Here is a 14,100-nt window from a genome sequence, read left to right as displayed (position 1 = left end):
TGAGAATTAAAAAAAGCAAAAAAGCCTTACATTATACATGTTTTTCAATTATCTGATTCATCATTCATCCCAATTTCAGAAATGTGAAACCACACTTTAAAAATTCAGGGAATAGGCCGGTAATCCGCCTGTAATCCCAGCACTTTGGGATGCTGAGGCGGGCGGATCACGAGATCAGGAGATCGAGACCATCCTGGCTAACAAGGTGAAACCCTGTCTCTACTAAAAATATAAAACATTAGCCCAGGGTGGTGGCAGGCGCCTGTAGTCCCAGCTACTTGGGAGGCTGAGGCAAGAGAATGGCGTGAACCTGGGAGGCGGAGCTTGCAGTGAGCCAGGATTGCGCCACTGTGTTCCAGCCTGGGCGACAGGGTGAGACTCCATCCAAAAAAAAAAAAAAAAAAAATTCAGGAAATGTAACATTGTTGCCATCAAATGACCTAAGTTTTCCAACAGTGCTAATTTCTTATATTCAAATGGTAGAATTATGGGCAGTACTAATTTTTCAAAATCATTTTTATATGGTGTTTAAAATATGGGGAAAAGCATATGCTTATTAACCTAATTCATAAAGATGCCAGTTGTTTAAAACTCAGTTTTGTTTTATAGGTATTATCCTTATCATTATGCACCTTTCCTATCTGATATACGCAACATCAGTACACTGAGAATCCATTTTGAACTAGGAAAACCTTTTAAGCCGTTTGAACAGCTTCTTGCTGTACTTCCAGCAGCCAGCAAAAATTTACTTCCTACATGCTACCAGGTGGGCTTTAGAATTAAATGTTTTTATGTCCTTTTTGATATTTAGGACAAACAATAATACTCAAATTTATTTGGTGGCTAAATAGTTATTTTCACTTTTAAACTATAGTATTTGTTTAACAAGTCCCTTGAAAAGTAATTCCTTGATTTAAAGTTAGCTTTGTTTTGAAGATGCAAAGAAACTCTGTAAACCATTCAGAGCCTGGCTTCATTTTCAGCACCTTTTAACAGATTTTCAATGTGTCTCTACACTGAAGAAAGTAGACTAAAACAGACAAAATCTGAAGCTATCTACTTTGTCTAACATTTATAGATTCATTTCTCTTCCTTTTATTCTCTACCTTTTGGTACAGGGATGGTTCTAATAAGTCGTTTATCCCAACAGCAGTACTACCTCAGTATATGTTTGTTTTTAAACATTTTATTTATCAAATTGTGAAATAAAAAGTTTTCTTTGGTTAACATATTTCATGTAACAGGAGGAAAAGATTTCAGGAGTGATAAGGTTACCAAAATTACGCTAAGCCTACTAAGGTGATTCTGAAGTTATACTTTGTATCATTCTTCGAGGGTAACATTCTGTTCTTTTAATTCCATGGTTTGGTCAGGAATTGGAGTAGACACACACACACCTTTTACTTCTTTAGCAGTGTCAGACTCCCTTCTGCATCTTTCTGAACCTTAACCCATTCTTGGTCCTGGCTTCCCTTTCTTCATAAGTTTCTTTGATTCTTTTTTTCCTGCCTTTGGATACAATATGCTTTAATACTCAACCACTCTGGACCAGCATGACCATGCAAGTGTTTTACAGTCTGTTTTATTGTACAGTGCCCATGCCATACTGGTTATTTTAAATATTTTGAGTATTACCCTGAGAGTATACTGCTTTATTTCCTTATGCTTTCTTTGTCTACCTCCATTATAAAGTCATAGAAATGTGTTATTGAACTATTTCTCTTTGATATTAGTGGTGCAGTGGTTCTTGGATTTTAGGATATTTTTCTTGTAAACTATCCTGGATGTTACATTACTTAATAGAATCAGTTCTTCATGACATGAAAGTGAATTGTCAATTTGAGGCTAAAAATAGAGGACTACTAGATGCCTTTTAGGTGAACTGAATGAAGTCTGAATAGAAAAACAATTTAGCTGTGTGTCTTGTAGAGTGAAAAAAACAAGAAAAACTAATTTAAAATGAATTTTGAGAGTAAGGATGACTTTGCTACATAACTAGATTAGTAAAATATGTAAATGAGGAGTAGCAGTGAAATCAGAATTCTTATAGTTGAAAATCAAAATATAGCAAGTATATCGTGACATATCTAAGATACAAAAATTTAGTTTGCTTATAAATTTTAAACTAACATGAGGAAATATTATAAATACATTAACAAAAAGCTATATTGATATTGGTTCTTATATTTCTATTATGCTATTTTATATTTTCACAGCATTTGATGACCAGTGAAGACTCACCAATTATAGAATATTACCCACCTGATTTTAAAACTGACCTAAATGGGAAACAACAGGAATGGGAAGCTGTGGTGTTAATCCCTTTTATTGATGAGGTCAGTGCATGAAATAATCATTACATACACATATATTCTTAATCAGAGACTATTTCACGTAAGTTAATGAGCAATGGATTTTAATCACCATTTATGTTTCGTTAATGAGATTTAACTACCCTCTTCATTATGTGCATAAAAACTTCTAGGTATGCTAATTATAATAAGGCTGAAGTGGCTTTACTATTTTTAGACAAAGTAGTCTTCAGAACAAGGAGTAATATTACCAGAGATAAAGAGATGTTTTATACAGATAAAAGAGTTCGGTTCAAGAAGACATAAAAATCCTAAATATATGGTACCTCATAAGGAGCCTAAAATATATGAAGCAAAAATTATCAGAATTATAGCTAGAAATTTCAACACTTTTCTCCGAGGAATAACACAAGAGGACAAAAATTCAATAAGGATAAAGAAGATTTGAATAATGCTATAAGCCTATTCATAAAATTAAATTAGAAATAGTAACAAAGATCTGGGGAATCCCCATATGTTTTGAAACTGAATAGCACACTTCTAAATAACCTATGATGAAAGAAGAAATTAAAAGAAAAATTAGAAAATATTTTGATCTGAATGATAATTAAAATACAATACATCATAATCGGGGCTGAGCGTGGTAGCACACACCTGTTATCCCAACACTTTGGGAGGCCAAGACGGGAGGATTGCTTTTTTTCCCCTCAGGAAAGAAAAAAAAAAAGGATCCATGGTCGGTAGGATATAACAAAAGCAGGGCTTAAAAGGAAATTTAAGGTTCTAGATGTTTATGCTAAACAAGAAGAAGATTTAAAATAAACTACTTAAGCTTCTGCCTTAAGAAGATAAAAAAAGAAGAGCAAATTAAACTCAAGCAGAATGAGGGAAATAAAAAGAAGCAGAAATTTACAGAAAATGAACAATGGAGAAAAATTAATGACATCAAAAGTTGGTTCTTTGAAAAGATTAATAAAGTCAGTAAATCCTACCTAAACTAATCAAGAAAGTTAAATAAAAGTGAGGAAGACAGACATAAATTGCCAATATTGGGAATGAAAGGAGATATCTTACAGTTCCTACATATAGTAAAAGGATAGTTAAGGAATGTTATGATCAAACTTTATGTCAACAAATTCAGCAATCTAGATGAAGTGAACATATTTCATCACAACTTAGCAAAACTCACAGAAAAAAATATAAAAATCCGAATGGTCTTTTATATATTCTAGGCCCAGATGTCTTCACTTGTGAATTCTAGCAAACATTTAAGAAATAATGCCAATCTTTTTTTGTGTGTGTGTGTGAGATGGAGTCTTGCCCTGTTTCCCAGGCTGGAGTGCAGTGGCACTATCTCCGCTTGCTGCAAGCTCTGCCTCCTGGGTTCACGCCATTCTCCTGCCTCAGCCTCCCGAGTAGCTGGGACTACAGGCGCCCACCACCAAGCCCAGCTAATTTTTTGTACTTTTAGTAGAGACGGGGTTTCACTGTGTTAGCCAGGATAGCCTCGATCTCCTGACCTCATCATCTGTCCGCCTCACCCTCCCAAAGTGCTGGGATTACAGGCGTTAGCCACTGCGCCTGGCCGAAATAATGCCAGTCTTACACAGTTTCAGAAAACAGAAGAAGGGAAATTGCTTCCCAACATTTTATTAGACTAACATATTCCAGATACTCAAATTTGACATGACGTTAAAAGAAATGAAAATTACTGACTGATACTCCTCCTAAAAGTAGATGCAAAAACTCCTAAGAAAGTAACATGAGGCCAGGCACGGTGGCTCATGCCTGTAATCTCAGCACTTTGGGAGGCCGAGGCAGGCGGATCACAAGATCAGGAGATCAAGACCATCCTGGCTAACACAATGAAATCCCGTCTCCACTAAAAATACCAAAAATTAGCAGGGCGTGGTGGTGGGCGCTTGTAGTCCCAGCTTCTTGGGAGGCTGAGGCAGGAGAATTGCTTGAACCCTCAGAGGCAGAGATTGCAGTGAGCAGAGATCCCACCACTGTACTCTAGCCTGGACAACAGAGCCAGACTCCATCTCAAAAACAAACAAACAAAAAACATGAGATAGAATCTGGCAGCGTATAAGAGGGATAATACTCATGACCAAATGGGATTTATTTTAGAAATACAAGGTTACTTTGTGGTGTAATTTACCACATTATCAGTATTCAACATCCAGTTTTTTTTTTCCACCTTCCACTATCTGACCAAGAGTATTTTTTTCATAAACATCCAATTTTAATAGAAATGTTCAACAAACAGGGATAACAAGAAACTTCCTCAACCTTATGATAAAGGCATATAAAAAATCTTACTGCAAACAACATACTTAATAGTAAAAGAAGGACCATTTTCCTGTAAAGTCAAGAATAGGACAAGATATCCATTCTAACCACTTCTTTCTAACGTTTTACTGGAGGTCTAGTGTGTTAAGATGAAGAAAATAAGTAAAATTGTTTTTATTTGCAGGTGGCATTATTTATGTAAAAATTCTAAGGAATCTTCAAAAGAGAAACTGATACGTAACTTTAGCAAGGTTACAGAGTGTAAGATCTGTACAAAAACTAACTGTATTTCCATATACTAGCAACAAACCATTTGAAAATACAAAACTTTTAAGAAGCTTAAAGATTCTGCTTAAAATAGCATTTAAAAATATACACAGCTATAAACTTAACAACATATGTGGAAGCCCTCTACCCTGAAAGAGATGGAAAACCTAAATAGATGAAGGGATTATATCATGTTCATGGATTTGAAGACTTAATATTATCAAGGTGTATGTCCTCCTCAATTTGATATTTAAACTCAATCCCAGTGAAAATCCTAGCAGGTTTTTATGTAATTGAAAATATGATTCTAAAGTTTTTATAAGATTGCAAAGGAGAAAACCAAAACAATCCATATAAAGAACAGTGTTGAAGGACTTACATTACCTGATTTCCAGACTTACCATGAAGCCACATTAATCAAGACAGTGTGTTATTGGTATAGCAATAAGCAAATAGATAAATTGGAACAGAAATAATCCACCCAAATATATGTTTACGCCGTTAATTCATCTTCAATTAAGGCACCAAAGCATTCAGTGAGTAAAGAAAGTGCTTTTCAAAAGTTGATGCTGGAACTACTGGCTGTATTTGAGAATAAAAGTGAAACTTGACCCATACCTCACACCATACACAAAACTTAATTCAAAATATGTCATAGATCTAAATGTATTAATAAAAGCTAAAACTATAAAACTTCTTGAAGCAAACTTAGGAGAAAATTTTGATCAAGATTCTGAAATCACTAACCATAAAAGAAAGAAATTGAGAAAATAGATTTCACCAAAATCAAAATATTTCCACTTATCAAATGGTGCTATTTTAAAAAGAGTAGGTAAGCTACAGACTAAGAGAAAAAAATATATGCAGAACATACACATGCATGGGACCGGTATCCAGAGTATATAACCAACATTTCCAACTCAAAGATATAGAACCCAATTTTTTAAATGGGCAAAATATTTTTGAAGGACCATTTTCACAAAGCAAGATATACAAATAATAAGCAATGGAAAAGTGCTCAATATCATTAGGCATCAGGCAAATATAAATTAAAAACATGATAAGATACCACTATACTATAATTTCGGTTGAATGGAAAAAACTTAAAAGGCAATACCCAATGTTGGCAAGAATGTGGAGCAGTCGGAATTTTTATACACTGCTAATGGGAGTATAAAATGGATAAAAGCACTTTTCGTATCTATACACCTACCCTAGGACCCAGCAGTTCCATTCTTAGATATTTACCAAGAGGAGGGTAAAGTATGTTTAAAAAATGTTTTTTGTACAAGACTATTCATAATAACTAAACTGGAAACCACCCAATACCAGTCAACAGGACAATAGATAAGTAAATTGTGGTACAGATTAAGCATCCCTAATCTGAAAATCAGAAATTTGAAATGCTCCAAAAATTAGAAATTTTGAGCATCAACCTGATGCTGCAAATGGAAAATCTACACCTGGCGTCATGGGATGGGTTGCAGTCAAAATGCAGGTACACAACACACAGCTTAATTGCATCCCAAGGGATAGAAGACCCTCCCAGCCCTCTTCAGCTGCAATATACCTTTTCTGCACACACCCAGATTCCCCCACCTAAGCACACCCACAAAGGGTAATAAAATGGCACATGTGTAGGCCAGATGCACCAATGGGAGGTTCCCCACAATGCCCCAAATGGGGCCCAGGCCTATGTGCATTACTCACTGTGTTATTTTGCTTATTCTTTGTTCTGGCGTGAAGATAGTGTTGACAGTGTCAAAAAGGACTGCAGCTACCCCTATGGGTGTTGGTATCAAGAAAAATAGGAAGCATTTATGTTTTCCTGTAGCATAGAAAGTCAAGTTGTTGGAGAAACTTGACAACGGTGTAAGTGTGAACTGTCTTTTAGAAGAGTATGATATTACAATGTCCATATATGACCTGAAGAAACAGAAGGGTGAGCTGTTAACATTCTGTGCTGAAAGTGATGAGCAGAAGTTAATGAAAAAGAGAATACTGCATAAAGCTACAAATGAGGATATCAATCATGTATTGAAGCACTACATTTGTCAGCACTGCTGTGAATACATGCCATTTAATGGCAGGCTGATAATGAAACAAACAGATCTATCACAGTGAACTGGAAATTGGAGAGAAGTGTGAACATTCAACATACTGGTTGCAAAAGTTTAAAAAAAGACGTAACACTCTCGTCAGTGTACATATACTTTAAAAAACTGGAATGATACAGAGAAGATTAGCATGGCCCTTGCGCAAGCATGACATACAAATTCATGAAGCATTCCATACTAAAAAATAGTAATAATAAAAATGAAAAAGTAGGCTGGGCACAGTGCCTCATGCCTGTAATGCCAGCACTTTGGGAGGCCGAGTTGGGCAGATCACTTGAGGTCAGGAGTTCAAGACCAGCCTGGCCAACATGGTGAAACCCCGACCGTACTAAAAATACAAAAATTAGCCCTGTTGGTGGTTCACGCCTGTAGTCCCAGCTACTCAGGAGGCTGAGGCATGGCAATTACTTGAATCCAGGAGATGGAGGTTGCAGTGAGCCGAGATTGTGCCACTGCACTCTAGCCTGGGTGATAGAGTGAGACTCCATCTCAAAAATAAATAAATTTAAAAAGTCACAGCACTGAACTTGTAAATAGGATGATAAAGCACCTGCTTATCATGAAGCAAGAGAAATTCATTGACACGTTTGCCACGGTCTTTGCTAGTGATGTCAGAACAAGTCTGTAATGCTGATGAAACATCACCGTTTGGGCATTTTTGCCCTAGAAAGACACTGACTGCGGCTGATGAAACAGCCCTTCCAAGAATTAAAGATGCCAAGGACCAAATAACTGTGCTGGGTTATGCTTATGCAGCAGGCATGCATAAGTGTAAACTTGCTGTGATAGGCAAAAGCTTGCGTTCTCACTGTTTTCAAGGTGTTAATTTAATACCAATCCATTATTATGCTGATAAAAAGGCATGGATCACCAGGGACATCTTTTCAGATTGATTTCACAAACATTTTGTACCAGCAGCTTGTGCTCACTGCAGGGAAGCTGACTGGATGATGACTGCAAGATTTTGTTATATCTTGACAACTGTTCTGCTCATCCTCCAGCTGAAATTCTCATCAAAAATAATGTTTATGGCTCACGCCTGTAATCTCAACACTTTGGGAGGATTGCCTGAGCCCAGGAATTCAAGCCCACCCTGGGCAACATAGCAAGACCCAACCTCTACCCCTCCAAAAAAAATTAACTGGATATTGTGGTGTATGCCTGTATTCCCAACTGCCTGGGAGGCTGAAGTGAGAGGATCGCTTGAGCCCAGGAGGTCGAGGCTGCAGTGAGCCATGATTGCCTCACTGCACTCCAGCGTGGATGTCAGAGCAAATCCCTGTCTCAAAACATGAACAAAAATGTTTATGCCTTTTTGCCATGTACTTTTCCCAAATATGACTTTATTAATTCAGTCATGTCACCAGTCATATCCAAAAAATTATTGCCAAGACCAGTGTCAAGAGGTTTTTGTCCTATGTTTTTTTCTAGTAGTTTTATAGTTTAAGGTCTTAATGTTTAGGTTTTTAATCCATTTTGAGTTGATTTTGTTTATGGTAAGATAAAAGTCCAATTTTATTCTTCTGCATATGGATGTTCAGTTGTCCCAACACCATTTATTGAAGAGGCAATCCTTGCCCTGTTGTGTGTTCTTGGCAACCTTGTCAAAAATCAGACGGCTATAAATTATGGATTTATTTCTGGGCTATTTTGTTCCATTGGTCTGTATGTCTTATTGAAAATACTTTTATGTATGTTTACCTTTTGCATTTTCTCTTTTGTAATTTGCTTGTTTTATTCTTTCCCCCATTTTTCTTTCTTTTTTTCTTTTGATTTTTAGCTACTTTGTATATTAGAAATAGTTTTCCCCAGTATCACATCTGTCTCTTGATTTGTATATGGCATTTTCTGTCATATACATTATCTTTTACTTAAAAAATGTCTTTCCCCTTAAGGCTGTTAGGTTTTTTCCTGTCTTCCTTAAATAAAAGTTTATCACACTAAATTATCAATACCACCTAGATTTTCTTCTGATACATTTATTATTTTGTTATTGGGATACTTGTTTTTATATATGGTAGGAAGTTCAGAATTGTATGTGCTTTTTTTCCAGCTGGATAGCTAGTTAGGACATTATTATTTAAATACCTAAAGGACTGTGTTTTGGCATAGATTTGGGTCTATTATTGAACTCTATCTATTCTGTTCTTCTGGTCTGTGGGTCTCTTGTAGTGTCAGTACTAGTGTTTTGATTACAGTAGCTTTATCAAAAGTGATAGGATCTGGTAAGACAAGTCCCAGGTTACTTTTTACTGTTCATACATTCATTCTTCTATATTAACACTGGTATCTTACCCTTTTTTAAAAAAAAAAAAGATATTTTAAATCATTGATATCCTGATTGGAATTACTTTAAATGTATAAGTTAATTTGGAAAGATGGACGGTGCTATACTACTACAGAATTTGTAAAGAGATTAATGCTCTGTGAATTATGATATAATAATTATAATAGATTCACACTTAAAATTTTATTTTCTGCTGCCTTGCTTATTTGCACGTTAGTGGCTACTGTTGGGTAATAGCTTCAGAGGACTTTGCAGTGGCAGCGGTATTCTAGGGCCCTTTGAAACAACAAATAGCATATTTTTCATGTAATAAAATGGAAGAGTTTCATTAGTTAAGATTTTGTTTTTCAAGAGCACAAATGGTTATACTGTATATGGAGGAAAAAGACTTACTCTGTTTGTTGAGATTACAGAATTTTTATACTTTTAACCCTTCTCGTCAATCCTTATATTCAGAAGCGATTATTGGAAGCCATGGAGACATGTAACCACTCCCTCAAAAAAGAAGAGAGGAAAAGAAACCAACATAGTGAGTGCCTAATGTGCTGGTATGATAGAGACACAGAGTTTATCTATCCTTCTCCATGGCCGGAAAAGTTCCCTGCCATAGAACGGTGTTGTACAAGGTAATGTTACTTGGTAATTTTTCAACAACAAAAGAGTCCTCCTAACACAAGGGTGCGAGAAGTAGGGGAGAGGGAGCTTTGAATATCTGTTTGGAGAATTAGCAAATAGTCTATGACAGTTATAGTCAATTGATAATCAGTGAGTCACATCTAACTTGCCAAGGATCTAAGGATCTCTCACACTTGTGTCTATAATTCTCTACTTTGGTCAGATTCTGCATTTCTCTTTCCTTCTTCTATTAAAAGCGTTTGAATTTTTTCTCTCTAATGTATATCCCTGCATTTTGTCTCCCTCGAATGGATATGTGAATTTTTGTTTTCATTGTCAATGTCTCTGCTCCCAGCATTATTTGATAATGCTGTGACATTGATGATTATACCCCCCAGCCACCCAACTAGAAAGACGGAAATAAGAAATAAAGAGCTCCATTTTTTTCTCTTCATTACTTCCTTGTTTTTTCTTATCTCTCACCTTCCCTGCAGATAATCTACCTAGATGGCAATTCAGTGGCAAATAAAGTAAACATCTCTCAGTTACAACTTTTCCTTTTGTTAAAGGAAAGAGAAGGATAAAATAGGCATTATAAAATGTTTATTTTCCATCCTGGGTTTTGGAACATGGAGGATATAGAGATTTGTGTTACGTGTCATATTTTCTCTTAAAACTTATATATACAGTTTTGTTTTAGATTAATGGGGAAGATCTCAACTTAGTAATCTACAGGGATGATTGTGTCTAGACCAATAACAGTGGAGAGGCTGGTTATCTGCTTGTGTTTTCTTCATCTGGAACTTATTGTCATTCTCTTCTTTAAAAACAAGGATGAACCTTATGAAATATTCAAGGGAAAGTTTAAAAACTGTAATTGTTTGTAATGTATTAATTTTAAATTAAATACCTTGATTTATTTTCTAGGTATAAAATAATATCGTTAGATGCTTGGCGTGTAGACATAAACAAAAACAAAATAACCAGAGTTGACCAGAAGGCATTATATTTCTGTGGATTTCCTACTCTGAAACACATCAAACACAAAGTCAGTGGCTATTTAATTCAGAATTTTTTCACTTCTATGAAGTGTGAAGTGATTGTGGAGAAAGAATTAAAATTAAATTCTTTGAATTTTTTTAAAGTTTTTTTTGAAGAAAAGTGGCGTTCAAGTATTCCAGCAAAGCAGTCGTGGAGAAAACATGATGTTGGAAATCTTAGTGGATGCAGAATCAGATGAACTTGTAAGTATTTTATTTATCATTCATTTATTAGATGCTTATAATGTATTAAACTATAACTGCTGAGATGTTTATCAAGGAGGTATTATATGTTATAACTCTAGAAATTTGGAGCCTAAATAAGGATAAAGCAAAGAAACATTCATACAAATTAGATAATAGTTCAAGAACCTGTATCATTGTGACACAATGAATATGCAAATTTTCTAGAAATTTTAAAAAGGAGACAAGCTATGTAAACCAAAAGTTAAGTATAGACTTGTAAATGAGAATAGGCTTGAGCTGAGTGGTGAAAAAACAGGTTAGGACAAAGAAAAGGAGGGGAAGGCATTCTAGTAGAAAGAAATACCATGAGCCAGTCATTTCAGTAAAAAATGTGATATATTATTGTTTTTAACCTTTTTGTGTGTCTGAACTATTTCTTAACACTTATTTTTTTCTTTAGAATAAATGTGATGTATTTGAGTAGAAGGAATAAATAAGCCTTATTGAAGCCGAGGATTTGTGTTTGGAAATAGTAGAAGATAAGGGTGAAAAATCAGATTGAGGCTAGATTATGGAGAACCTTGAGTACCAAGCTAAGGCGTTTGGACTTATTTTCCCATGACCATTATCTTGAAATTGGTATTTTCATAAAGATTAATTTGGTGGCAGTATAATAAACTAAATTGCACAAAAGAGAAATTGAAGAAAGCGGGAAAGCTTGTAGATATAGCATCAGGTGATAGAGACATAAACTGTGGAAGTAGCGATAGATCTAGATGAACAATATGAAGTAAAACTGATAGGTTTCATTATTTGATCAAATACAGGGGGTGAAAAGAGAAACTATTAATAGTAAATGTGACTGAGATATCCCTGCTAATTAACTTAAAAAACAAAAAACTGTAGTTTACTGGACTAGTTAAAAGTTAAAACAGGGGAGTTGATGGTTTAGGGGGACGAAACGATGAATAATGATGGAATTTTAAGGTGACACTAGGATGTTTAACTGGAACTGCCTTGCCAGCCTTTCTTAACCAGTGTTCCACAAGATGTATAAGCCTTAATGCCCTAAGTCATTCATTGCAAGCAATACATTAACTTCTGTGCTTGTAGAACAGTAGGAGCTATGTACCATCCTTGAGAGAATAGAGAAAGTAGACATATTTTGTGTTCTCTGATTCAGGTGAAAAACCTGTTTAGAAAGGCTGTTTACGGCTGGACACGGTGGCTTATGTCTGTAATCCCAGCACTTTGGGAGGCTGAGGCGGGCAGATCATCTGAGATGAGGAATTGAAGACAAGCCTGACCAACATGGTGAAACCCCGTCTCTACTGAAAATACAAAAATTAGCCGGGCGTGGTGGTGGGCGCCTGTAATCCCAGCTTCTTGGGAGGCTGAGGCAGGAGAATTGCTTGAACCCAGGAGGTGGAGGTTGCAGTGAGCCAAAATTGCGCCATTGCACTCCAGCCTGGGTGACGAGAGCAAAACTCCATCTCAAAAAAGAAAAAAGAAAGGCTGTTTATGTACAGTTAAATACCTGGAGATAGAGCTTAGAGAGAGATAAGGATATTCAAGTTGTCGACAGAGAATTGATCACTTTGAGGTTCATTTCCCTGAAGACAAGGTACATTGAGTGTTCATGGTCTCAGCATAAAGAAATACCCACAGTTATAAATGGTGGTGAGGGAGCTGATAGAAATACAGAGGTAAGAAAGAATGATTCCAAAGTTAAATAGTACCACAGAAACATAGAGCAGAGGATGTAGGCTGCATAAATCTGAAGAAGAATAAAAACTCAAATAAGATCTGTGAATTTGTCTATTAGAACATCAATGTTGATCTTTGAAAATTCCATTTCAGTAGATTGGTGGAAGCAGAATTTCAGTTCCTGAGAACTAGGCTAAGATTGGGTAGACGGGAAGTAAAGGTATCAAGTATTAAGCCCTTGGTCAATAAGTTATTTATTTATTTGTTTGTTTGTTTGTTTGTTTGTTTGATGGAGTCTCACTCTGTTGCCTAGGCTAGAGTGCAGTGGCACAATCTTGGCTCACTGCAACCTCCGCCTCCCGGGTTCAAGCTATTCTCCTGCATCAGCCTCCCGAGTAGCTGGGATTACAGGCACCCCCCCACCACGCCTGACTAATTTTTGTAGTTTTAGTAGAGTCAGGGTTTCACAACGTTGGCCAAGCTGGTCTCGAGCTCCCAACCTCAGGTAATCCACCTGCCTGGGCCTCCCAAAGTGCTGGGATGACAGGTGTGAGCCACCATGCCTGACCAAGAAGTTTATCATTGAAAGGGATGCCAGAAGCATAACTATAAATAAGAGAAGATGCAGCCGATGAATCCGATGAATCAAAATCCCTACCAAAGAAATGAGGGAGAGCTAATGGAGAAAGGAGGTTTTAAAGGCAGTGTAGAGGGAAAGGATGTTTATCATGACAGGACCCCATGTGACTTAATAAGGAATTTCACCTGGGGCTTAAATAAAAGGATTAATCTGGGAAAGGAAGACAACTGTTTCTTCAAAAACTAAAGGAAAGAGTGGGAGAATGAAATTAGAATTAGATATATAGAAGGGAAAAGGATAACTGAGGGAGTCTAGTTTTAATGTTAAAACTGTTTTGTTTATCAGAATATGTGTTCTATTGTTTTGTATGTTCAAAGTTAGAAATGTCTAAATATCAAAATAAAAGTTACCCCAAAAAAGCCTAAAAATAGTTATCTGTAATTATTAAAATAAATTATTAATAATGATTAAGGATAATAAACAGAAAAAAGATGAATGAACATTTGTATTTAAACTTCAGTTTCTATTGCAAAATTATTGCTGTCCAGCCAATATGGTTAAATTGAATTGGATAATATAGTTTCTTTTTTTCTTTTTTCTTTTTTTTTTTTTTTTTTTTGAGATGGAGTCTCGCTCTGTCGCCCAGGCTGGAGTACAGTGGCGCGATCTCGGCTCACTGCAAGCTCCACCTCCC

At 36.0% G+C, this 14,100-nt stretch overlaps 1 protein-coding gene across 1 annotated transcript; it reads left to right on the top strand.

Annotated features, from left to right (window-relative positions):
- Positions 1-550: 550 nt before the first annotated feature.
- On the top strand, positions 551-11,137 carry LOC105554766 (5'-3' exoribonuclease 1-like; the record flags this gene model as incomplete). The annotated part of the gene is made up of 5 exons (XM_012001343.1): positions 551-766; positions 2,217-2,336; positions 9,735-9,904; positions 10,821-10,941; positions 11,039-11,137. Coding segments are annotated over exons 2-5 (504 nt in total), but the record flags the coding sequence as incomplete, so codon positions are not given.
- Positions 11,138-14,100: the final 2,963 nt, after the last annotated feature.

Source organism: Mandrillus leucophaeus, unplaced genomic scaffold (assembly GCF_000951045.1).
Source record: "Mandrillus leucophaeus isolate KB7577 unplaced genomic scaffold, Mleu.le_1.0 Scaffold1176, whole genome shotgun sequence".
NCBI lineage: Eukaryota > Metazoa > Chordata > Mammalia > Primates > Cercopithecidae > Mandrillus > Mandrillus leucophaeus.
This window is presented reverse-complemented; position numbering and strand designations above follow the sequence as displayed.